The sequence below is a fragment of the Ruditapes philippinarum genome, unplaced genomic scaffold, assembly GCF_026571515.1.
Source record: "Ruditapes philippinarum isolate M1 unplaced genomic scaffold, ASM2657151v2 ctg41_1_1_1_1, whole genome shotgun sequence".
NCBI classification, from domain to species: Eukaryota; Metazoa; Mollusca; class Bivalvia; order Venerida; family Veneridae; genus Ruditapes; species Ruditapes philippinarum.
Window position 1 is genome coordinate 5,175 of NW_026853004.1, and position 27,094 is coordinate 32,268.

Here is a 27,094-nt window from a genome sequence, read left to right on the forward strand (position 1 = left end):
TTATTCTGTTCATATTAAAGCAAACTTATGACTCAAATATACAGTAAATGCTAAATATATGTTATATATGTTTAATGACCTTGATATTATGTTTATGTATGTATGTATGTATGTTTGTATATATGCTGTGTGCTCATGGGTATAATACCCACATGTATTTGGAATAAAATCTTGAAATCTTGAAAATCTTATATTTTCTTAGTTAGAGACAGACATGTTTTACCTATACAAGTTACAACATTTTTTAGTTTCGAGACGGACGTTGTAACTTTCAAGTTGCAACATTGACGGGCATTGCTGTCTACGATTTATAACCCCATCCTCTCCAACCAATAAAGCCTCTATAAATGGAGAAAAAGAAAAATAGGGGAGGGGGAATATGTCGTATTTTAACATACGACATTCGCGTCGTGTTTTATTTTTGATTCCACGCTGAATTTACTGTTTTAATTTGCAGACGACAGTTCTACTACATAAACTGCAGACGACTGTTTGCAAACGACAAAAAGTTATGTATATGTTATTTGATTTGTAATTAACTTTGTTTGTTGATGAATGGTAGCATTGCCACGCACTAATTTAACTATTTTAATTAAATCAAGGTCTCGTGAAATGCAATATCTACCATACAGTACAATACTGTTGAATTTACATGTAAGATGAGCGGTATAATGAAACAAGATACTCCGAAGCTATAATAATGGTTTAACTTCATTATAGTGGACCCTAGGGTTATTTATACATCTATACAAAAACGCGTGGACACATTCCCGTTCTTACATTACTCTCGTCTGCCCACGTACTACCATCAATTAACAAGCGAAAGTTGAGGCGCACCTTTTTGTGGTCAAGTTTATAAAAAAAAAACTTCACCATATCGTATCTCTTGCAAAGTGAAGTTTATCATTCTGAATAGCATCTTATTATAAACGTTCATATCTACCAACACAGAAGGTATTTAAAATTATCGTAAAATCAAGTTAAATATTTTCAGTCATTCCTGAGTATTTAAAAAATGTATAGTTGTAAAAATCATGTTGCATAAAAAATGAACATACAAATGGGCGGTTAGTTTTGCTATTATTATGACAAGATGTGTGTCAGTATGCAGTTACTGTCAATAATGCGATAACGGACGTTCGGTATATTCCGTCATATTCCGGTAAAATTCGTAAACCCGCACATTTTATCCGATAGCATGTTGAGACTCAGTTGCTGATGTGAAGTTGGATGGATATCTTCTATTTCAATTTTTCATAAAGGAAATTTACATTGTAGTTGTACAACGAATAGGAAATATACTCTTCACAAGATAAAGTTGATCGTAAGTTTGTTTATGTTCTCCTTTTATTCTCACGGGATAAACACAATATTAACATTGATATTTTGTTTCAATTTACCAAGGTCTTATATACATAATTTTATTTACGTTTAAGTGTGATATTCAGTCTGTCTAGGCAATTACAATTCAGCATCACGTAAGTGTACTTTCATGTTGTTATGCTCGTATATTTCTTGCGACATGTGCGTTTAATTTTGCAGTCATAAAATGTGTTTTCCGTCAGTTTAACGAACAAAACAAATAACCACAGAATTTTCTAATATGTAGAAGAAAGAGAGAATCCGTACTTTTAAAAATAGATTCATGAGATTGAATGTTTTGTTGGCTTAGTCAGTGCTTGGAAATATATAAATGATATAGTTGTAACGTAACGTTAAAACATTGCTTTTTTATTCGTTTATTTTTTTGTAATCGGAGATTGAGTAAATTTGTCACGCAGCAAAAATGATTTACATACTTTATGAAATAAATCCCGAGTGACCTTTAACATTTAAGCTTATTATATAGCTTAAAGTATGTACACGTGTTATAGTCGTGTATGAATGATTTGAGCTTTTAATAAAACAACTCATCATTATAACTAGCATGATTTAAGAATACAGCACAATTGCTGTCACTCTTAAATTTGTCATAAACTCATCTCCAGAAACAGGGTACTTTTGTGAAAGTCTCGTAAATGAATGAATGTAGACGTTGACGTCCGAGAGATCACGTGCAACACATCATATAGCACTTCATAAAAGGGTGATAGTCTTGTTAGTATAAAGGAAAGAGGAAGCGGACATTGTTTTTTACGATATTCATAGTAAATGGTGATTCTTCGATACTACGACGTCATAAAGTCACTAGGGTCACGAGGGGCGTGGCAAAAAGATACGCTGACGTGTAATATTAAGCGCGTGTCACGTTATAGAACGTAAAATAATTTGCTCCGGGACTAAAATCGTATTTTGCCTTTAATGGAGACGTCAGGGTTGGGAATTAAATTAACGCAGGAAAAAAAATAAAGATATTTATAGACGAAAATGAAATTATCTATAAAATTTAAGTGGGTATAACTGTTATGTCCAAACAGATATCAGTGACCTTGACTTCATTCAAGGACGTTCATTAAGTTATCAGTTGTTGTACGTAAATGGACACTTATCTGAATCAATTTAGACTTGGTACTGATAATAATTTACATCTTTACCGTTACAGTCGTGGGGAACAAGGACACTGATTATATATTTTTCTATATTGACAGTTTCCTTGCTGATTCTAATGTCATTTATTAACATATGTTGGTATGAATGTTCAATTTTCTAGGAATACATATACCTGTACAATTAGAACTGGACAGTGGGATAGAGCTTAGCCAGTGTAGATAGTCTATGTTGGCGTGCCTCTTAACTGGCCTCGTAAGCAAGCTTGATTGTGGCTTTCCGTTCATTTATTTACAGTACAACCTGTAAAAAGCGCACCTCTGTAGAGCAGTAACCCCCACAACAACAACTATATCAGTTATTCTCAAAAGACCTTGCAAAAGATTTAACCTATTTAGAGCAGCACCCCTAAGCAGCAACCAAAATTTTGTATTCCAAAGTTTATTGCTTTATAGAGGTTGAACTGTATTGTAGAAAGAACTAAGCGTAAGTTAATTTACAAGGGGAACCTTCCTCTTAAGGATCTAATATTTCGGCATATTACGCCAGTTTCTGCACTGTTAATGCGGCGATATGGCCTGGACCAACTTTTATCGACTCACCGCTTTACGAATATTTAAAATACGGGAAAAAACGACAATAATGCTGAATAAATACGATCTTTTTATAGATAATAGTGCGGGGAAGTCGTTTATTATAATTATAGACCATTTACAAGGAAGACAAAATACACTTGAAATGCCTTCCTGATTAAACAATTGAGCGATACATTAATATCAAAGGTCATAGTGTACATGTGAAAATGAGAATAAGTGAGATACTTAAAACATTCAGTATTTGTAAAAATTACGAATAGGCATCGCAACGACTACATATTTTGCTGTAATTTTCCCCAAAACTGCGGCACTGTCCTCTGTAGAAAAGCTATAATGTATGGTTGATTTATACGCTAGTTTGGTGTTGTGTGGCAAAATAGACGAAAATTACACTGTTCTTAATTTATTATAATTCACTATTAATTGTGGAGAAAAATAACCCAGATGTCATAGGATTGACTTTACAATACTTATACGCTCGAATGAATGCTTGAAATTTGTAATACTATCATCATTTGTTATTATATCGAAGTTACCTAGTATAATACATGGCAATGGCGTGTACGTAGTGTATAATTACCATTTAAATTTGAAATTCTCATTACGTTTTAAAAATATATTGCAATTCTTGTGGTTATGATACACTCATAAGAGCATATTTTCACTGTAACTAATACACAAAACAAACCACAGAACAATCCTTTCGCCAGGGTGTCTGAATCCATAGGCTTGACAAATCAACATTTCTGGCTATATTTTTGTCAATTCAGCGATTTTTTCAAGACATGTAGCTAAACGACATACAGGGGATTTTGTCCACACAATTACACAAGCGATAAATGGAAATGCTGCATTTTTTCTGTCTGGTAGAATTGATTATTTTTGCATACTCTGTGCATAATTTGTCTGTAATATTGTAATTGAGAATTGTTCTTGACACAATGACATAGTAAATCTTCATTTTTAATAACGGCCACCCATTATTTATGATATAACTCAAGGTTGCAGACTCCATTGTGTCTACGTTATGCGTTTAGTGCAATCCAACGACATATCAAAGAACGGAAAAAACTACCACACATGTCACTTTATTATAAAGAAAACAGGATTATGTAACGATTACAGAATTGATTCTATAAATCTCTTTATTGGAAATCTTCACAAAGCATCTCTTATGCGAAATTACATCTTTTCAAAAAAGGCTCATGTCGATCGATTAGAAATGCATGCGTGGTGCAACTTCAACAAAGACGAATAATGGAACGTATTCCCAGAGATTTAAATTTCAATCAAAACCAACTGATAAATTACAATTTCATTCAAAGATAAAAATAAGCTACATTGTTTGTTTTGATTGCTACAAACGTCAATTTATTTTAAGAGAAAGTTAGTTAACTTTGTGATGAATGTTACTGAAATAAAAGAATCGCTTATTTTACATTCAAAGAGTAAAAAAAATAATTAACCTTTGTGCATGTGCTTGGTGCAGAAGTATGGTTCTTAGCTGGACGACAGATGGCGTTCGATCTTTCACAAGTAATGAAAGACCCTCTTGTTATAAGGGCACAATCTGGCTGTGGAATTTTCTCTGTCAAGTTAACATTAAACTTTAATTAGATACGCATCATGTACATTTACCCTTTTTGCGTAATAATGTAATTTCCGACTGTTTAAAATTTTGAACTGTTCAATGTTAATTTAAGGGATTTCGCTGTACAAATGTATCAAGGAGCAGATGATATTTACCCATAGCTTACTGAAGCCGAAAGTGCATTAGCCTTATTCTTATATCAGCCTCCAAATTCGTCTGGTTAGCTCATTACGTAGAGCGCCGAACTGTGAATCGGGCGACCCGGGTTCGATTCCCGGACGGTTCAGGTCACTTACGATGTGATTGATCATGAAATCCTTTCTACAGTTATTCGCACTGTACCGCTACTCTCGCATGTACATAAGTCACCAGTACCTTGCGAAAGTGATAGCAACTAGTACTGCTACACTGCTTGATTGCCTTCCAAGAAACTGTGGCTGAACTGTGCTCTGGTAGATTCAATGTGGCTTACTGCTGTGTTCCGTAGTGAAAACTACCAATACCACCACCATATCAGCGTCTATATTATTGGCTGGCCAATTTAAAATGTTCAGCTTGATATTTTAGAACAGCCTGTGTCAGAAATATAAACTGGACAAGTTCATTCAGAAACGTCTGCTGGATTATGGTAAAAGGCATACATGTATATGTAGACCGGCCAAGTTCTCATCTTATAGCATATGCCTACAATTATCAACGCAAATACTAGATTTTTAAAGTAGATACTTGGAATACTTTAATTTGTGTGATTGTCAACCACTTCATTCACCAGGAAGTCACGTTACACGTCAACACTTTAACTATTTAGAATTTATTAAAATAATAATACGGAAGATAATGCTTGTGGGAAGTAAGATCAGCATTTTGATGAAATATAATTTTAAAAAAAATTATATGACTACATTAAACATAAAGCAGTTGAAGTAATGAAGAGCAAACTTCAATTGATATAGAGTTTTTAGAAATTTATAAAGATGGGGGAAAACACAAACTAGGTACTTGACCGTGAACAGATATATAAAATACTGCTTTATAATTAGGCTTGAACATCATGGCAGATGAAATAAACCCTTTGGTAGCTGGCGGCAACAGTGCTGGCCAAGATATACTGGAAGTACCGACCATGATCAAACGACACAGACCGTACCGTACGTCTGATCATGGTCTGTATTATTCGCTGTTCAGTCCTTACTTATCCCAAAAATATACATTTTTACATGTATAATATGAAAACGTTAACTACATGTATATAGAAATATTGACTGTGACAACAGATTGTATGTGACATCACAATATGAGCCGCGTCACGACAAAACCAACATAGTGTGTTTGCGACCAGCATGGATCAAGACCAGCCTGCACATCCGCGCAGTCTGATCAGGATCCATGCTGTTCGCTTACCAACTCTATTACAAGTAGAGAAACTGATAGCGAACAGCATGGATCCTGATCAGACTGCGCGGATGCGCAGGCTGGTCTGGATCCATGCTGGTCGCAAACGCACTATGTTGGTTTTGTTGTGACGCGGCTCATATATGTAAAAATATTGACAGACTCTATGTTAAAGTGACATTATACTTATTCTCTCATCGTCAAGTTGAGCTGAATTGAAAGGCATTATGGCAAAATGTTCGACTTTCACCTGTTCACTCACTAGATACTACTCTTTATGGGCAAAATGTCACTATAAGACAGTGACAACATAGGAAATATATTATAGAAAATGTAATATGTGACAGCACAATAGTAAACAGAAATACTGACTGTCACAATGGTAACATCATAAGATACCTGTTACAAATTTTTTAATGTGCTAAAAAGTATTTTGTTGATAACAGAATACATTGTATAAAACTGATACCAAAAATAATGGTATATTTTTTGCCCCAGATATAAACATAGACATAATTTTAGTAAAAACGCAGACTATTTTGCCAATTTTATATATATATATGCGTACATGTGCATATTCAGATTTAGAGCGTTAACGAGTTGAAAAACATACACAATGAAAACCGCAAATTTTGAAGGGGTAAAACGATCACTGCATTTGCAATTCTTTTGTAACTAAAAAACAACAGTTCATGTATTATTCACACACTTCAAAGAGGTATAAGTATAAATATTTCTTGAAAGTCTAACCTTCTACTTGTTCATGGTGACGAAAGTGTCTGTTTTTCTCATCAAAATACTAATTCAGTGTTACAAGAGAGATGAAGCGTTGTGCGTATGACTCATATATATATATTATACATATATACATGTATGATTTTCTCTGCCGCATGTATGATGTCAGAATTTCAGAAATTCCTCCAACAGCTACGATCTTAAAATTCATATATATTTCAGCATTTATCGGGCTTTTGCTTTACCATATCCATGCCGTATAAATATAACAATATCTTGCATTCCGTTTGTTCAATAACAGTCTTTTCTGTTAATACATTTTATACATGCAATTAAATAGTCGTTACGTATCATTTATTTTCCGATAAAAACATTTCATTAACAATTTGCAAACAGGTAACAGAAGGTGTTATCTATATAGGATGAGTCATACTTTGAAACATGTAGATAAATAGAAGAGAAAGTCTGAAACGAAATAATGACCTCATCCTATAAAATGATCTCATTTAAAAGGTGATTTTACTATAAAGTTGATCTCATTCAATTAATGATCTCATCCAACTAATGATCTCACCCAATAAATGATGTCTTTAATAGAATGATTAACTGCCAGACGGACGTTTATTGATCATCGGTGCTAACTGCTTTGAATGCCAGTTTATTTCCAGTTTCTAGTTTATTTTTCAGTTATTCTTACCAAATGACAATCGTTTAAACAGAAAGCACACTAGACCGGTATCTAGTATGAATCAACTTTGTGATCATTGTTAAGGGGTAAATTATCGCAAAGTGGGTAGATATTTCTACTCTAAATAGGTTAAAAAACGGAAGTACAATACCAGTCTGGAACATTAATGATAGATCATAAAAAATACGTCATTTTTGAGATGGCCTCGACACAGGTTCAACTGTATATTATACTATTTTTAATGCATTTTTGTGCGTTTTTTGCGTTATTATTCTGTCTACAAGTCTGAGGATATGTTTCTGGATTTACCTAGAATCAAAAACCAGTTCCAACCAGCTTGGAAAAAAAACCTAACATTCAGTGGCATGCTAGAAGCAGATGTTGCCACATATCAAGGTCAAGGTCATTGTCACATCAATTCTTAGAAACTTGATACATAGAAACATTCAGTACCATGCTTAGACAATTCTGATTTTTTAAGATTAAGATTGTCTTCCTTGTCTATCAAAATAATGTTTTGTGGAGTTTTAAACAAATATTCTTGAAGTGTTTATTTTAATGAATTCATGGATTACATTCTGTAATTAAATGCTGGAAATTTTCTCTCTCTATCGTTACATAAAAAATTACTGAGTACATTGAATATAAGTTACGAAAATTTCTTAAATGTAATTGCCCAGGTTCTAATTTTGGAACGATGCATCATAAATTTTCGGGATATCAAATTGAACATTTGAAGTTGGTCAGCAAACAAAATAGATCCTGGTCAGACTGTATGGCTGAGCATGCTGACCAGGCTCCATAGGCCTACTGGTGGCAAAGACTGGTTGTTATGTTATACGTCCGAGCAGGTTAAAAGGTTGGAAAAAACTTATGTTTATGTGTGGTTTAGCATTGGTTAATATACAGATCATCGAAAGAATATTTAATCAAAAGATGGCTTTTTCTTATAGAGTCCATCTTATACAATATTGCAATGTAAAATCACTTTTTTCAGTTTTCATATATCTTAAAAATCTTATTAAAATACCGAGACAATAAATCGCAAGATAGAGCTATATTATCAAAATATGAAAACCTATGTTATTTTATCAACGTATTTAGTAGATACAAGGCTGATACATTTTTTATATAACTTGATAATCAAATTTACAATCTTAAAATCAAGATGCCGTGCTATCACCTTGAACGAAAATTTTAAAATATTCCACGCAGGTATTTTACACTCACGTATTCTCATTATGTTGAAAAGTCATTAAAAATTTTCACTTGAGATATCCGAATATCAAGTATACTTTGTTGTTCGATGATTGACAGATTTCTTTTTTAAGTACAGATGAACTTTAAAAGCACATTATGGCTCAGAAACGAATAAAAAATCTTCTTTTAAATAGCACAGCTTAATTTTATAACATTTAAATAATGGTTTAAGAGTATGTTAGATGTTTGTTACCTGAAGAAAGGAGCACTTAATGTTAATGAATTTGTGACAAAAGTAGCAAAATGTAAACAAAGTATTATTTTTACTTCCATACAAAATACTAAATCACGATAATTGTACTAATATTGCCAACAAGCGGCAGAAGAAAAAGATGGTTCAGGTAATTGGTCAATGAGTAAAATTTAAAATGCACACAAAAATGTGAGAAATAAAGATAAAAGCATTTCTTGGACGTAATGGGCCTTTAAAGGAGTATGCAATGGTTAAAAATAAGGCATAGTAGGATGAAAACTATATAATTTATTCGAAGTTTGTATGCATGATCTTTAGGAATGATAACTGAAACGTTTTAAGCAAAATAAAATTGGGTCACCGACCTTGTTTTCGAGTTATCTGCCCTTGAATTTCAAAAGTTGAAGATAATACACAATCAAGGTTTTTAAAGTCTTGTTTTTTTCTACTTTTTATGTGGCCGACTTCCTTTCGAGTGAAATGTGCAAAATTTCAAGAATTGATGTAAAGTTTGTTTATTTTTTCTTCTTTACTGAAAAGATTTAAAAGATTTTTGTCTACGTACTTTTACTGATTAGAACAAAGGGAACAAACTCTTGAAAGTTTGTATTGTGTACAACGAAATTTGACAACATAAGCCTATAAGCCAATAGTAATAAAAAAGTTTGTAAGATTTATGTAAAGTTATCACGATACGAGGTCGGTCACCCCAATTATATTTCCCTTTAAATAGTTTTATTATTATGTTCTTATATCAAGCAAAGGTTAAATAAATTCATCCACAAAGTTTCAATAAATTTTTATTTTTGCTATATATGTCTATATGTGACCCTAGATACGTCTTTTTAAGTGTGACCGACTTATTGTTGGAACCAATGGGTTATGAATTCGAATCTCCATGTAGTCAGTGGCAAATTTCCTCATTTAACACCAGAATCAAATTTGTTTATGAAATACATGAGTGTGGTGCAGATAAACGTCCCATTTTTTTCACAGATAAGAATGTTTGAAAAAAAAATTTTCTTCGGTTAATAAAGAGTTGATATGGATTTCATTATTTATATGCATATTCTTAGTGATTATAACCTTGCCGGTTTAACCGGAGGGAACTTTAGTTTTGCCCTCCTTCCGCCTGTCCGTCTGACTGACGATTGGATCCCATGATTAAAAGTACTGAAAATATGTTTATGAAACTTGAAATATGATTCGATAGTAGTATGGAGATTATGTACGTCTTTTTTCTTCCTTTGAAAAAATAGACTTGAATATATGACAAATATAGCAATAATTTGTGATAATTTTAAAGTACGACTTTTTATACGGATAGATGGCAGTATAGAGATCGTACTTGAATATACATAGTATATTGAGAGCTGTCCTACCCACACAGCATCGGCGACCGCGTCAAGATTTCTGTTTAAAATTTTTACACAATTAATTTCTTTTCCTCTCGTATAACTTCCTTATTTCTTAAGGTATCTACTTCAACGTCAAATATATGTTCCTGATCATCAACCACATCATATGTGGCAAGGTTCTTAACTCAATATTATCATAATCAACTACCCCCCCCCCCCCTTGAACTTTTATTGGAAAAAATGTTGTGGTTTTCTATTGCATGTATATAACTTCTTTATTTTTTAAATGTATCTAGCTAGACTTCGAATATATGTTCCTTATCACCACTCAAATCATGTATGAGAAGATGTATATCTCCAGCTTGACTATTTCTAGAATTATGCCCCCTTGATTTTTTTTTCTTTCTAGAAATTATATTATTTACTCTAACTCCTTTATTTCTTAAAGCATTTACTTTAAAAACAAGGTTAAAAACTAAGAGTTTAGCTTTATAAAGTGTTATGTACTGAGTTTAAAGTTCTTTCCACTGCCTGACAGTCTGTATGTCTGTCCCTAAAAAGTGTATCCTGAGATCACTTTTAAAGTCCTTGGAACTTTTCCGACTTTTCAGTGTTGAAACACAAGATATACAGTTTCGTCCTGGGAAAATTTGATCTTTGATTATTTGTTGTTTGAACATAATTTCCTTATTAGGCAAGAAAACTTAACACACTACAATGATACAGACAAACTTAGAACACCTTTGTTTATTCATGTCTTCCACTATGGCATAAATGAATGGCCAGGTTGCTGACATACTTCTTATATGGTTCTCACCGGTAGTAGGAACTTTTGTATTGCTTGCAATACTATGATAATTGCTTGTTTGCGTCTTTGATACGTTCCAAAGTATATGAGCCGCGTCACGACAAAACCAACATAATTGGTTTGCGACCAGCATGGGTCCAGACCAGCCTGCGCATCCGCGCAGACTGATCAGGATCCATGCTGTTCGCTTACCAACCCTTTTACAAGTAGAGAAACTGATAGCGAACAGCATTGATCCTGATCAGACTGCACGGATGGCACAACTTTAATTCTTCAACACTTCTGATTATTGGAAAATTCAAAGAACGGAATTTCCAATATGTGCGTGCTTCTTGTTGACCGTGTTTTCACGTCAGCACTAATTGCTCATAAATTGCCGTTAAATTGCTATTAAATTACGTAAAATCTTTGAAAAGTGCGTGCACTAAAGATATTACAGAAACGAAGTCATTTCGATATAGCGAATTGTTGCGGATAAACATGCAAGCGAAAAAAGGAATACAATATTATTATCGCTTTAGAATTACTCACAGATAATCATTTATTTTTTTATTTATTTTTAGTATTATTATTTTCCTTTAAAATATTTTTGGTACTGTTGCCTTTAAGTTGATTGTGTGGTTAAGCATACATTAATGTCAAGTGGAAATTGTTTTTACTTTACCACGGGCAATAAGGATAGTACATTCATCGCTTATAGTCGGCATATTTCGTCACTTTAAGTTTTTTTTTCAATCGGAACGTCCTCGGCTATTATTCATAATTTCTTATCGGAAAGGCCCGAAAGGTTGCGACAGTACATTTTCTAAGATTAATACCAATTCTAGTCCTTATAGATATACTCGTATAGAAAACGGAAAGAGATGAAATTTACAGATTTTTTACCGAATAATTGAAGGTTGTAGAACCTTAAACGGAAAAATTAGTACTAACACGCGTAGTGTATATATATGGAAGGGAAAAAAAACTTATAGACTTATGGTCTATTTGCACTCTTGGCTGACATCAAAAATGTAAACAAATGTGTATTTTTGACACAAAAAAGGATTGACGTGTCCGCTTAATCGACAAAAAATGTGAACATTTCGGCTAATGGTCTTTAGGAATGTCCTGTAATTAATTGTTTGGGATTACAATCTAGCGTTTATAAATGAAAATAGACTGCACTTTCTTACTGTCATTTAAAAAAAATCTCTCGTAATTTATAAGTTATAAAACTGACTTATTTTTCGTTTGAAAATGCATTAATGATTTTTATGAACAGCCTTTTATTTTGACAAAACTATCAGATTCTATTTTCTGTTTATTTTATAAGTTATAAGGGTGAAAGCTCAGTTTTTATTGAAATTATGCCTCAGAAAGGAATAAATTTTCCTTCTTTTAAAAGAGCAAACGTTGAATAATGGTTTTACAGCCTTTAACTTCCATACAGAATAATCACTATAACTGCCCTTATTACCAAAAGGCAATAGAAGCCAGCGATGGTGTAGCTAATTGGCTAATGAGTAACTTTTTTGGAAACTGAAACATGACACAAAAAGATGGCTTTTGAGAAATAGGAATAAAAAGCATTTCTGTGGAATAATGTGCCTTTAAATTGATCTGATACGCGATATAAATTATTTACAATGCCAACACTTAAACTGCAGTTAATGATATAAAACAATATAATATGGAGAATACATTATTTTGAAAGGGCAGCAGCAATCATTGTAACTTTAAATGTATATATTTTCATATGAAAGCCTGTCGTTATTCATTACGAATACTTAGTATTCTTTTTAGGGTGACGAAAATCGTGGTTTTCAATCCCATTGACCGATTTCCGGCCGTCAAACTATTTTCTAACTAAAGTACTCATTACTTATTAATCATCTATATAAAATAATATGCTTAGAGTAAAAGTAATCCATTTGAATTGTATAGCCTCTGCTATGACAGTATAATAACGATCATTGTATTAGAATAATAACGAGTAATTACGACTACAGGCGCAATGCATACGCTTGCTGCCGCAGAATGATAACTATCGCTATCACAGTATAATTACGATCATTTTTTGCAAAATAATAACGATAGATGTCACAGAGTAATTACGAACGCTGCCGCAGAATGCATCCGCTCGCTGTCACAGACTGTCACGAAATGATAACTATCGCTGTCACGGTATAATTACGTTCGCCGTGACAGTATAATAACGATAATAACGAATATTGTAACAGAGTAATATCGACATCCGGCGCAGAAAAAGATAAAGTAGGAAGCATTTTATAATGATATTGAATGCAAGAATGTTTCTCTTTTAGATTTACTCATCACTCGTGTAGAAATATCTATCATTGCAGTTTTAGTTTTCTCGAGGTTTTCATTACTCGCGGTTTTCATTTACTCGTGGTTTCATTTTCTCGCGGGTTTCATTTACTCGCGGTTTTACTTCACTCGCTGTTATACTCGACTATCAGGTTAACATTACTTTACTCACGTATTTTACATTACTCGCCATTTTTCTTTACTCTTTGCTCGAAAGAATTTAAATTATGTTAACTTAACATATGTCATTTTAATAAGCTCAAAAATCTGTTAAATTTGTCAAATTTGTCACACAATGGCATGTTACATACATAGATTAACATTTCGCTATGATAGACATAAGCAAAAGTTGCAGAAACAGTTAATAAGCATAAAATGTAACATATGTTGTTTTCAATTACGAGAGATTTCGTCTGAAGTACTTTTCTAGCGTAGCTTTTAATGATAATCATATTCATGTTTACAGTTGTAGCCTTGAATGTTGATTATCTGCTGTACATGTATTTACTGCATGCATTTTTCTGTTGTTCAAAATTTAGGCTTTGTGTTCGTCTCAAGTTGATTCGTTAATTGTTGTTGTTCATTCTTTCTTTCTTGATTATAAACTCTGTGTCCTATTTTATTATAGATATTTTATACCCTAATTTAGGTTGCCACTGTAAGACGGTATCAGCTATATAAAAAAACTGATATTTAACAAAATCCAATATCTAAACAAAAACAACAAAGCTGGTGGAAAATACTAAGAATAAAAATGACGTGTTTTCTTTCTATATATTGTTCGTTTCATCTTTATGGACGTAATTAGATGTAAACTCTTTGATGACTGAAAATAAATATATTTGTCTTTCAACTGTCTTGTGATAGATTTAGAAATTCTATAAAAGGTATTGCTTGGTTACCAACCCCCGTAACATAAGTTCATTTAACTTGAAACTAAAAAGAACAATTGAAGAGTCGTATCGATTTGTAATCGGGTGTGGCATTTATTGAGTTGTTTTTGCAATGTCATCAAAAGTTATTAAAAGCTTTCATTCTGTGCATTTTTATCTCTCAAATATACATAGGTGATGATGCAAAAAGCGAAAATGCTAAACTGATACCAATAGAAAATACATTGTATAAGTCAATGGCAGTATCAATAATTACTAAATATTATGCATTTACGCAAAAGATAGAGATAGAGATATGCATATCAGTATTTTCATTTAGCTTACGTTTTATCATTCTGGAATGGAAACTGATTTACCCCTAATCATTTCTTTCTTAAATTTTATTGTCGTTGTCGTCGTCGTCGTCGTTGTTGTTGTTGTTGTTGTTTCATTTCTGCGACATAATAGCTGTTCTTGTAAATGTTTAAATTGAAACGCTGTATGGCTTACTTTCATGGTAATATGCAGTTGGGAATTGTGTTCCTAAGCGACAGACATTTATTTCTATGTAGCGTAGGTTACATTTATATTTACATGAAGCATTAATAGTTAAGTAAATCGAAATGCCATTCCATGAACGGATATTTAAATCTTATTTAAGTTTTGTCTCTAACTTAGGACTCCATCGAGTGAAAACAAAAGTTTAAAGATTATATATGGTCCGTACAATCTGAAACTGGACAATTATGAAAAAAAGCAAATCTATCCACAATGATTAAGTCGGTGAACCGCATAATGGTTCGTACTCCCCTCCGTAGTTTCTGGTATCAAAAATTTTATCAAAAGTTTCAATAAAATTTACACTTCTTGTACTGAAGTGAAGATAAATAGGTTTGTGAGATGAGAGTAAAGTAAGGACAGGAGCTACTACTTAATTATCGCTGTTTAAGATATATTACACTGATGTGAGATATTTGACCCCATTTGACTGTCACATTCCATCTCGGGATATAAATGGGGGTAAAAAAGTATATAATAATTACTATACGGTACGCTGTAGTATATCTCCGGGACATCTGTGTATTTTATGTGTCTATTGTTGACAAATACTTTCATTCATACACACAAAAACCCTAAGGATTAGTATATAATCCGAAATCTATGTTAGGTTTTACTGGGTGATCGATACACCAATATCATGACTCATCTGCAACCTAACCCATGTGCCCTGATCAATGTAATAAATAGGCCCCATGAAAAGAAAACATAACAAAAATGTGAACATGTGTTTAGAATATGTATTCTGTTCGTACATGAAATTACAATAAGGCGTGGGAAATTAACAGTGAAACTCTTTTAAAATACTTGTTTCAGATTTAGTATATTTAGTACATAATTACTTATACGTAAGATGTACATCTTAAATATCGCATAAACATATCATATTAGAATATTCTATGAAAAGAACAACAACAACAGAGCATTTATAGAACAGAAATACAAATAACGAGTTTGAACAACTGCAATTGTTACCGCATCTCAGTCGCTGTCACGCGAGTGTTATTGTCAACATCGTAATAATTAATTTAAACACCGTATCTGAATCTTAATAGAAAGAAATATTTACTACACTGTAGCAAAATATAAAGTGAAATATTCATTTTGTTGTTAATATTGTATTATAATGCGCCTTAATGACAGAGATCTGGAAATGCTTGAATGAATGCTAATCGGTATGAAAATTAAAAATCATTGTGTTCTGTACTCGTTTTGAAAATTCGCATAAATGCATGAAAAGAACAATAAAGAAGTCACGTGCTGATGTTTGTTCTAACACATAACGGTGCTTTTCTACGCATACAATTTTGCTTGTTTAATGGCGCATAAACTGAAGGCCATGTCATTTATGAAACTCTTATTTTCTTTTTCTAAAACAGTAATTTGAACCGACAGAGGACACAGGAAAGTTTTCAAGATGGGAAACAAAGGAGGAAAAATGAAAGTAACGAAGGGGAAAGGGGAGAAAGACGGAACTGAAGCTGACAAGAATAAGACTGAGGCAGACGAGAATAAAGCGCCTGAGGGTGATAAGGCACCGGAAGCGTGTGCTGAAGCGTCTGTTGATCTAGATGCAGACAAAGCTGATGCAAAGCCGGAAGAAGTAAGTGTTACTTGTTCTGAATGCTGGGGAAAAGTGGAATGTTTTTTTGTCTTTATACTTAATTAAAAGAGTTTGTATGCATATTATTGTAGAAACAATACGAGTTTAAGTTAATGAACAATTACATGTATTTATTACAAAAGGATTTTTTTGACGGCCGTTGTTCGTGCTGTCCCTGAAATGTAAAAAATTCACAGCCCTTTGCTGGGACGATCATGTAAGATTCTACTTTAAATGGCTAAAAAAAATTGCTTCTCATTTTGCACTTTCTCTGGTCGTTTTGAGATATATAATGTGTCTTCTATACAGATACATGTGCATTGTACTTTAACGTTCAAGTGAATATGAGTTTCCACCTTTTTTTACAATCATCCTTTGTTTAAAAGACAATTCTGTGGCCAAGGAAATGAGGTGTTTGTTTATGGGTCGTCTTTAAAAACAAGTTATTTGAGCCGCGTCACGACAAAACCAACGTAATGGGTTTGCGACCAGCATGGATCCAGACCAGCCTGCGCATCTGCGCAGTCTGATCAGGGCTTACGGACTGTATAACAAGTAGAGAAACTGATAGCGAACAGCATGGATCCTGATCAGACTGCGCGGATGCGCAGGCTGGTCTGGATCCATGCTGGTCGCAAACCCATTATGTTGGTTTTGTCGTGACGCGGCTCATTTTTGTTTTTCATGAAAGAGAAAATTGTTAGGTGTTTGAATTATGTCTTATAAGGTTATTATATCTAGGATGTGGCCTTCAATAAATGTTTTAATGTAATCATTTGTTGTCTAGATGTTACGTCACACGTCTCGTCTGCTTTATTTTTAAATGACGGTACTAAAAATAATCTGTAGACTTTACAGACTTTTAGATTCAGAGCGTTTTAAGAAAGACTCAACTATCCGAAAGACATTCAAAACATTAGCATCTTTTATTTTAATATTCTCTCTAAATCTATTAAGATTATTTATAGATGTAGAGAAGAATTTGCTATTGCAATTTTACCGTCTGTATTTCAAGTGTGTTATTTATTTTTCGTCTGCATTCGAGTTGCATAAGATATTTTCTCATAATAATTGTAATAGAGAAGGCAGTATCGTTGTCGTTATTGATGGATGCAGTATAACTTTTAAGTTCATTTGTGCCATTCCCATAATTTTAGATGAAGACTTCATTTAGTAGTGCGCTCCGTAATCCCTTTAAAATTTCACAAATCTCAAGCGATGCTCGGTTAACATTTATAAGAATTGCATCAAATATCGAATGAAATATGTTCTTAAAATTTGACCAACAGTTTACATATGTAGCTCAAATGTAAAGTAAAACATATGTACATGTAAATCTTAACAAAATGCTGCCGGAAATAAATGTTTAAATTTTTTTACTTGGACTGACGCCACCAATGTCTAAATGTGAATTTTAATTCACCATAATTTTAGGATTTTTTTTAAATATGTACACTGTATATGTAGAATTATACATTCATTATAAAATGTTGGCAAAGGGTTTCATTACAATGTTTGATAAATTAATTATACATTAAGACTGACGGCATGTTAGCTATAGATTAACCTGTGTTTAGAGTGTCGGCATGTGTTAACACAAAACTTTTCATGATTCTTTAAAGATGATATTGGAAGTGAATTTCTCCGGAAATGCCAGTTCTGTAGTTATAGAGTTATATTATATAAGTCCAAGACATGATGCATGTTTTCTTCATTTATTTTGTTGGTATGCTCATTTTTGGTTTTGGGTTTTACGACAAATCAAAGACAATCAGCGTGTTGGTTTTTTAATGTCTGCAACGCCGCTTTAATTAACTTAAACGATTCATGCACAGAAGTTGATACTAAATTGTTCTGGCATAGAACAGGAGAGTTCTGGTAAATGAATTTAGTATTTTACTGCCAGTTTAGGAAAGAAACTACTGATTTATCATTGAAATGTACTACTTATGTCATACAATTTGAATTAATACTCATATTTGTATGTTAGGATGATTGTCTTAAGCACAGGTTTGTCTGTATTTGGTGTGATACATTTATTTTATGCTTGTATACACGCGATACGTATGTTAGATTGTCGAGTTCGGGTTTTAATTATTATTGATTGTATTGCATGACTTAGTACTAACTATTTTCTAACAATACAGGCGGCTTCAAAGGAAGGTGAAACGAAGGAAAAAGAAGTGAAAGAAGGAGAAAATACAGAGAAAGACTCTAATGATAAAAAAGATGTAAATAAAGAGGAAACTGACAAAAAAGACGATAATACTGTAACTGACAAAAAAGACGATAAGTCTGAAACTGAAAAAGATAAAGATGCGACGGAAACAAAAGTTGAAACTGAACAAAAAACTGAAAATAATGCAAATGAAAATACTGAGGAGAAAGATAAATCCGAAACTAAAGCAGAGGAGCCAAAGCAAGAAATTAAAGAAAACGAAACCACAGAAGCCAAAGTAGCGGAATCGACAATAGAAGAGGTCCCTGCAACTAAAACTGAGGTCTCAGAAACTAAATCTGAACCTGAAAAGCAAGAGCAAGAAGAAAAACCTAGCACAAATGTTGCTATAGTCCAACCGCTTTCAAATGAAGGAAATTCGGACGACAAAGTCGAGGAAGATAAAGCTGTTAACGATGAATCTAAAGAATCAGAAACTGTAAATAATGAACAAGAAGTTGAAAAGGCTGAACCGTCAAGTAATGTTGAAAGTAGTGAAGCAGTTGTTAATGGTGTAGAATCAGTTGCAAATGAAACACCTGTTCAAGGTAAAGAGGACGATAAAGAAGCTGAGACCGAAAAGGACTCTGAAGGTAAAGACCAACAATTAACAAACGGAAATATCGAAGTGGATAATGAGTCAGCTAAAGAAGATGTAGAGAAATCCAAAACTCCTGTACATGAGGACGATGATACGTCTGAGGTTTGAATAGAGTTTGTTTTCAAATATTTTTTTTATCATTTTAAGCATGAATTAATCTTAGTACAAGCCACGTGGTCTCCAATTAGTGCCGTGTCATTTCGCATGTTGCTATTGAAAGAATTTTGGTTTTGAACTTTTTCTCTAAGTAGTTGAGTTTACAAGATATATTGATATGAATAAATTCCATAAACAAAATTTATTTATTAATTTTAGTTATGGTGATTTACAAGTGTATATAAGTTATTCATATATCGATCTTAAGATATAAACTGTATGCACATTCATTAATAGCTTAAAGTCAAATGCAAATGAATGAATGCATGTTTGGGTTGCATGACTCATTATGAATGTTTTTCATTTTTTGATATTTCATTAGAGAATGCAAAATGCGTTAACTTTTAAAAGTATACATGTTTAGATATATAAAAGTTTGAATGCAAAATTGTGACAATAAATTGCAGTATTTTTGTAAAATTCAGGGTAGTGCATGGTTGCTAAAATATCTGTTTTGTAAATGTACTAATTTATAAATATTTCAGGAGAAAGTGTCTACTGAGTTCCGATGGGAGGGCGAAGGAGAGAGTGTTGAAATCGGGGGCTCTTTTAACGACTGGGGAGACAAAATCAAGTTAGAGAAGAAGTAAGCGAGACTTGTTTGTTTTTGTTGTTATTTTTCAACTAGCACGTCCAACTTGAAAATGTGTTTATCAGGTTGCCCTAAGGCAGATTACAATGACTTCTTGTATAAGTTATTGATATGTACATCTGCAAAGTCGGTTTGTGGCTTTCGGGCGTTTATCTGGAAGTACACATAGGATGTCTGCTTTTTAGTATTGTAAATGTCGGTCATAAACTCAAACCGAATATATTTATATAAAAAAAAGATACATTGTTAATAGAACAGCATTATTATATATACATTTCATTTTGTTACATACTATAAAGCATTTTCTCACGGATGAACTTGTTTGCCTGTACGTATCCGGGGATTGTTTAAACCCTTAATTACCAAACGGGAAGATTTGTGAAAAACGATAAGTACAAACCTCACAATAAGTTAAATACGTTATTAATAACTTATTTACCACTACTATAATAGTTCCCTTTATCAAATAGTATGTTACCCAAAAATAATACGTAATAAGTTTACTATTTCAGTACTTTGACTTGGGGCTTGTACATCATGTAGTAGAGTTTAAAGCCAGGATTGCACGAGACGTGGAAGCGTTTCGTGAGATCTGGTTGAGCAGCATCCACAAGAGTCAAACACAAGTATCAAATTGATATACAACTGCTACGATCCTTTTTTGTTGGAAACATCCTCATGTCTTTTTATTATTTAATTATATGTATTATCATATATACTCGACCATGGAATGATGGGAAAGTAAAATAAAGTATTTCTAGAAACGTTATATACCAGTTTTGGATACATATACGATTGTCGTTTCTGAATTGTAAACAGTATGATTATGTTGAGGACATATATGCTGATTTAGAAGAATGTAATTCCCCTTGTGACTTAGGGGTTGCCTTTAAAGGTTGAGGCATCAAAATTGCAGCCACCATTTATCCCTGCGTGGTCGTAAGATGCGGCTAAACGGGTCCGAATTACTGAAGTCTATGCATCTCTTAGCTCTAGATAGCAGGTGAGGTTGGTTGCTTTACGTTTGTAACACCCGAGGTTAGCCAAAGTCATTTTTCGGCGCCATATGACCTAACATGTGCTGGTACGCCATTAAACCAAACAAAACAAACAAGAAAGAAGAATGTAAATTTAAAGATGATTTAAAATAAAACATCTGTAAAAGGTTGTGAAATTTCATTTGTAAACATGTGTTCTAAAATATATATGACTAAGAGTCACGGGACCGAATGCATACGGCGTGATACATAGTACTTATTGATGCATTTTGTATAATATATATAAGAAGAGCAAAATTTTACAAAATATTTTGTCACTAAGTAAGGAAGTTCATAGTGAGTACAAAAAACAACAACTAACAAACAATAAACCACCAGATTTATCATTGAAGATAAAATTCTTTTCAGTATAGAAATATTGTGAACATGCTTTGAATACATGTATCACTTAATTGCGGAAGTTGCATCTTGATGGTTTGTAAACATTTCAAGATCACCGTCTAAGTTTCGGTGCATAAAAGATTAAAAGTACAAAGAAGTAAACATAAAATACATGTTCCATTTCATACACAATGCAAAAAAAACTTGACGAGTATGTAACTTTTAAACACGACCCAGATTATTTGTTTGAAAATATGTATATACATTTTGTGGTTCATATATATATTTGTATTGAAAAATTTATTCAAAATTTAATTTTCTTTTTAATTACGCTTGAGCTGAAATTTTCTATTTCTTTTTACCTCTGTACCAAAATGGAAGCGTTTCCTGTTTAGTTTCTTGTATTGTACTGTGTATTTGAAACAACAATTCCATATAAGAATTATTTGTTTATTATTGTTGCGTGGTAACTTGACTGTATACTGACCATTAGTTGATTAATCCTATATTTTCAGAGATGATGTGTTCACAGTTTCCGTAGATTTAAAGCCTGGGGAGTATATGTACAAGTACTTCGTTGATGGCGATTGGAAAATTAATTCAAACCAGGTAACCATAGATATATCTACATGTATATATTATGTATGTGAGGTATCACGAAATAGAAAACTTAACAAATTATACAAGTAAACAACATCGCAGAATAAAGACACGACGCTCTCTGTCTCATAATAACGATCGCTGTCACATAGTAATAACATAAGCTGTCACAAAATGATCACGATTGCTGTCTCAAAATGATTACGATCGCTGTCTCAAAATGATTACGATCGCTGTCACAGAATGATCATGATCGCTGTCTCAAAATGATTACGACCGCTGTCTCAAAATGATCACGCTCAAAATGATCACGATATCGCGCTGTCTACAAAATGATTACGATCGCTGTCTCAAAATGATCACGATCGCTGTCACAGAATGATTACGATCCTGTCTCAAAATGATCACGATCGCTGTCTCAAAATGATCACGATCGCTGTCTCAAAATGATTACGATCGCTGTCTCAAAATGATCACGATCGCTGTCAAAGAATGATTACGATCGCTGTCTCAAAATGATTACGATCGCTGTCTCAAAATGATCACGATCGCTGTCTCAAAATTACGATCGCTGTCTCAAAATGATTACGATCGCTGTCTCAAAATGATACGATCGCTGTCTCAAAATGATTACGATCGCTGTCTCAAAATGATTACGACCGCTGTCACAGAATGATCACGATCGCTGTCTCAAAATGATAACGATCGCTGTCACAGAATGATTACGACCGCTGTCTCAAAATGATTACGATCGCTGTCACAGAATAATTACGACCGCTGTCACAGATGATCACAATGATCACAGAAATGATTACGACCGCTGTCACAGAATGATTACGACCGCTGTCACAGAATGATTACGATCGCTGTCACAGAATGATTACGATCGCTGTCACAGAATGATTACGATCGCTGTCACAGAATGATCACGACCGCTGTCTCAAAATGATTACGATCGCTGTCACAGAATCACATTACGATCGCTGTCTCAAGAATGATTACGACCGCTGTCTCAAAATGATTACGATCGCTGTCACAGAATAATTACGACCGCTGTCTCAAAATGATTACGATCGCTGTCACAGAATGATTACGACCGCTGTCCCAGAATAATCACGACCGCTGTCACAGAATGATCACAACCGCTGTCACAGAATGATTACGACCGCTGTCACAGAATGATTACGATCGCTGTCACAGAATAATCACGACCGCTGTCTCAAAATGATTATGATCGCTGTCACAGAATAATTACGATCACATTCACAAAAGTACCGCCTCCGTGGTCGAGGGGTTAGAGTCGATGACTTCTAATCTAGTTACCTCTCTGGCGTGGGTTCGATCCCCACAGAATGATTACGACCGCTGTCTCAAAATGATTACGATCGCTGTCACAGAATAATTACGACCGCTGTCTCAAAATGATTACGATCGCTGTCACAGAATGATTACGACCGCTGTCACAGAATGATCACGACCGCTGTCTCAAAATGATTACGATTGCTGTCACAGAATGATTACGATCACATTCACAAAAGTACCGCCTCCGTGGTCGAGGGGTTAGAGTCGATGACTTCTAATCTAGTTACCTCTCTGGCGTGGGTTCGATCCCCGGGAGATGCTTTGGTAGTTTAGCGCGGAGGAAGGTAGTCTAGTACTGGTGCAACTCTCCAGGAACGATGGTTAGGAAACTACCCGCCTATATGACTGAAATACTGTTGGGAAAAGGCGTAAAATGAAACAAACAAACAAACAAAAACAAACATTCACAAAATGATTACGATCACATTCACAAAATGATAACGATCACATTCACAGAATGATAACGATCACATTCACAGAATGATTACGATCGCTGTCGAAAAATGATTACGATTACTGTCACAGAATGATTATGATCGCTGTCACAGAATGATCACGACTGCTGTCACAGATTGATTACGATCGCTGTCACAAAATGATTACGATCGCTGTCACAGAATTATCACGACCGCTGTCACATATTGATTACGATCACTGTCACAAAATGATTACGATCACTGTCACAGAATGATCACGACCGCTGTCACATATTGATCACGATCGCTGCCACAAAATGATCACGATCGCTGTCACAAAATGATAACGATCACTGTCACAGAATGATTACGATCGCTGTCACAGAATTATAACGATCGCTGTCACAAAATGATAACGATCGCTGTCACAAAATGATCACGATCGCTGTCACAAAATGATTACGATCGCTGTCACAGAATTATAACGATCGCTGTCACAAAATGATACGATCGCGTACAGAAAACGCTGTCACAAAAAATGATCACGATCGCGCTGTCACAAAATGATTACGATCACTGTCACAGAATGATTACGATCGCTGTCACAAAATGATCACCATCGCTGTCACAAAATGATTACGATCGCTGTCACAAAATAATTTCGTTCGCTGTCACAGAATGATCACGATCGCTGTCACTTTATAATTACATTCTTTTTGCATAATAATAACAAATGATGTCACAGAGTAATCACGACCGCTGCCGCAGACAGATTACGCTAACTGTCAAAGAATGATGACGATCGTTGTTACGTATTCATTACATTCGCTATGACAGTATAATTACGATCATTTTTGGAGAATAATAACGAATTACGTGACAGAGTAATCATAATCGCTGTCGCAGAATAATAACGCTTGTGTACAGAGTAATTACGACCGCTGGCTCAGAATGTTACGCCCGTTGTCGCTGTCACAGTTAAAATATTTACAATACTTTTCCAAGAATAATAACGATTGATGTCACAGAGTAATTACGACCGCTGGCGCAGAATGATGACGTTCGCTGTCACGTAATAATTACGTTCGCTATCACACCTTAAATAATTACGATCATTGTCGCAGAATAATTACGATTGATGTCACACAGTAATTACGACTGCTAGCTCTGAAAGATAACGATCGTTTTCGCAGAATGTCGCAGAATGATTATGATCAATGTGCAGGGTAATAACGGTCCCTGTCTTGAAAATCACGATCGCCGTCGGTGTATGATGATAATACCTGGCATGTTGCGGTTCCAATCGGAGTATCTATTCCGAGGGCACCTGCCCGCTGGGCGGTAATGAGGCTTGTCAACTCAGAAATTTTTACATTATCAAGGCTCTTTTACAATCAAGCACAGAGAATAGCCGTGCGTTGCTGTCCTATTGACAGCTCTTGTTTGTTGAAATTAATGTCATTTCATCCGTTACTGTTAATATTATTGACCCTCACTATTTTTGTAATGTTAACTTTCCCATAGGCCAATGGGATTTATTCGTTTATTGATCTGTGTAAGAATTTCGAATTTGATGTTTGATGTGGAGTTTCTATAAATAAATAAATAAATAATAGCCTAAGACACTTGCTATTTAGAGAAATAGCGATGTTTCGTCAAAATAAGCTGGAATTTCTCTTACTACATTAGTAACTTGGATAAAAATAGTCATAGTTTACATCATACATTCAAAGTTTATTCTGATTGGTGTATATTTATGTATTATTTAAACTATGAAGTTCGAAATTTTTGAAGGATTACTTTACTAATTTTTTTTTCCATAGAAATATGCAAAATGTTATTACATTCAAATTAACAAATAAGGTTATATAGATCATATACGTTTTGGATTTGTTTGTCATAAAACCAGATCAATTCACCGTACCCATTTCATTATATTTTGGTATTTTCATTGCTATACGTTCTTACCAATCAGCGTTAATGCATGTACTGTTTCCATGTAAATGTCACACAGTATTAAGCTCCATTTACATAGATTATATCAATAAATTACATATTTTCTCTTGCAGCCGACAAAAGCAGACGACGCAGGACTAGAAAACAATGTCTTAACAGTAACAAAAGGATGAACAGCTTGCAGCTGTTAGGGAATTATAAAAAAAAACTGGTGTAAATCATTTTTCTATTGAAAGGCAAAGCTTTGAAGTAACTGTGATCTTCAAACTACATTTTCATTTAGTATAATTATTCTGTTTTTAGCTTAAAGTCCTACTGAATTTATGAAATAGACTTGTCCTTTCTTTAAGTTTAGAACTATCCATTGTGATTTTAAGGGATTTCAATATCAAAGTCCAAGAATTTAGTGGGAAAAAAAGACAAGAAGTACAAAATCTGGTCAGCCTGCGCGATTCTCGGGATGGCACGGCTGCACGTGCCAAATGGCGATATAGCCCTGAATCATTTATAATATTCTGTCATTCAGATCATAAATGAAACATATTCTTAACAGTTTATTGTTACTTTAAGATGAAGCATTGCTTTAAAGTTATTTCCCCTAATTTTATCGGAAATCGTATATATAACATATATACAGTATGCAATATAATAGAGATATTGAACAAAACGCTAAACTGTGACATAAATAAAGGTAAAATGTACTTACTTTGCAATTTTTCTGTTTTGTATCTTTTTCTATACTTTTGAAAAACGGACAGTCGACAAACTAAAATAAATGTTTTTACAATGTCAATGCAGAATGGTAAATCTAAAATATTTTCAAATAATCATAGTTACCTTAAACAGACTATGAGACTGCATTTAACATAAATGTAATTCTTGCACAACCTTATTTTGATTTAAACATTTTGATATTGAAATACAAAAGTCATGTAGTTATTTTATAACAAACATGTTTTCTTACATAAATTTAGCTCTATTTTACACATGATTCGGTCATTAAAAAGGTATTTTGATGGAATGATAGCTTGCAATGATGTAGTTATAGGTAAATAAAGCTTAATTTTTTGTTCATATTTTAAATCCATTCAAACTCTTTTGTTAAGTATTTCATTTACACAAGTAACTCTGGCAAACATCATTCTAAAGTTACATCATTTGTGGAAAATTTGTATAATAGTTGTATAAGAGATTTTGTTTTGCTGTCGATTGTGTTAAAAAGTTATATTTGTTTTATTGTATTTATCATTTTCAATTATCATTTTCCTAAAAAAAATGTATACATTTACGATTACGTCATAGATTAACAAAGTTTTTTTCTTTGTTGTAATCGACATACTTTTCATCACGTGCCTTTCAGTTT

The 27,094-nt window shown here is 33.6% G+C and overlaps 1 protein-coding gene across 3 annotated transcripts; it reads left to right on the forward strand.

The window, feature by feature from the left end:
• Positions 1 to 1,166: 1,166 nt before the first annotated feature.
• Positions 1,167 to 26,157, forward strand: LOC132731080 (DNA ligase 1-like). 3 transcript variants are annotated; one of them, XM_060717194.1, is made up of 6 exons: positions 1,167 to 1,324; positions 16,228 to 16,451; positions 18,599 to 19,372; positions 19,912 to 20,012; positions 21,913 to 22,006; positions 25,845 to 26,157. In XM_060717194.1, exons 2-6 carry the CDS (start codon positions 16,266 to 16,268, stop codon positions 25,902 to 25,904), a joined length of 1,215 nt encoding a protein of 404 aa, XP_060573177.1. In that variant the 5' UTR covers positions 1,167 to 1,324; positions 16,228 to 16,265; the 3' UTR covers positions 25,905 to 26,157. The 3 variants fall into 3 exon arrangements, with proteins under 3 accessions (XP_060573177.1, XP_060573185.1, XP_060573193.1); XM_060717202.1 differs by lacking the exon at positions 1,167 to 1,324 and adding an exon at positions 1,346 to 1,478; XM_060717210.1 differs by lacking the exon at positions 1,167 to 1,324 and adding an exon at positions 7,326 to 7,337.
• The last annotated feature ends 937 nt before the right edge of the window (positions 26,158 to 27,094 follow it).

Excerpts from the sequence above, each read along its gene's own strand:
- LOC132731080 (XM_060717194.1), top strand. The coding sequence starts at position 16,266 with ATGGGAAACAAAGGAGGAAAAATGAAAGTAACGAAGGGGAAAGGGGAG. Across the intron at positions 19,373-19,911 it reads AGGACGATGATACGTCTGAG|GAGAAAGTGTCTACTGAGTT; the intron begins GTTTGAATAGAG and ends TAAATATTTCAG. Across the intron at positions 22,007-25,844 it reads GGAAAATTAATTCAAACCAG|CCGACAAAAGCAGACGACGC; the intron begins GTAACCATAGAT and ends TTTCTCTTGCAG.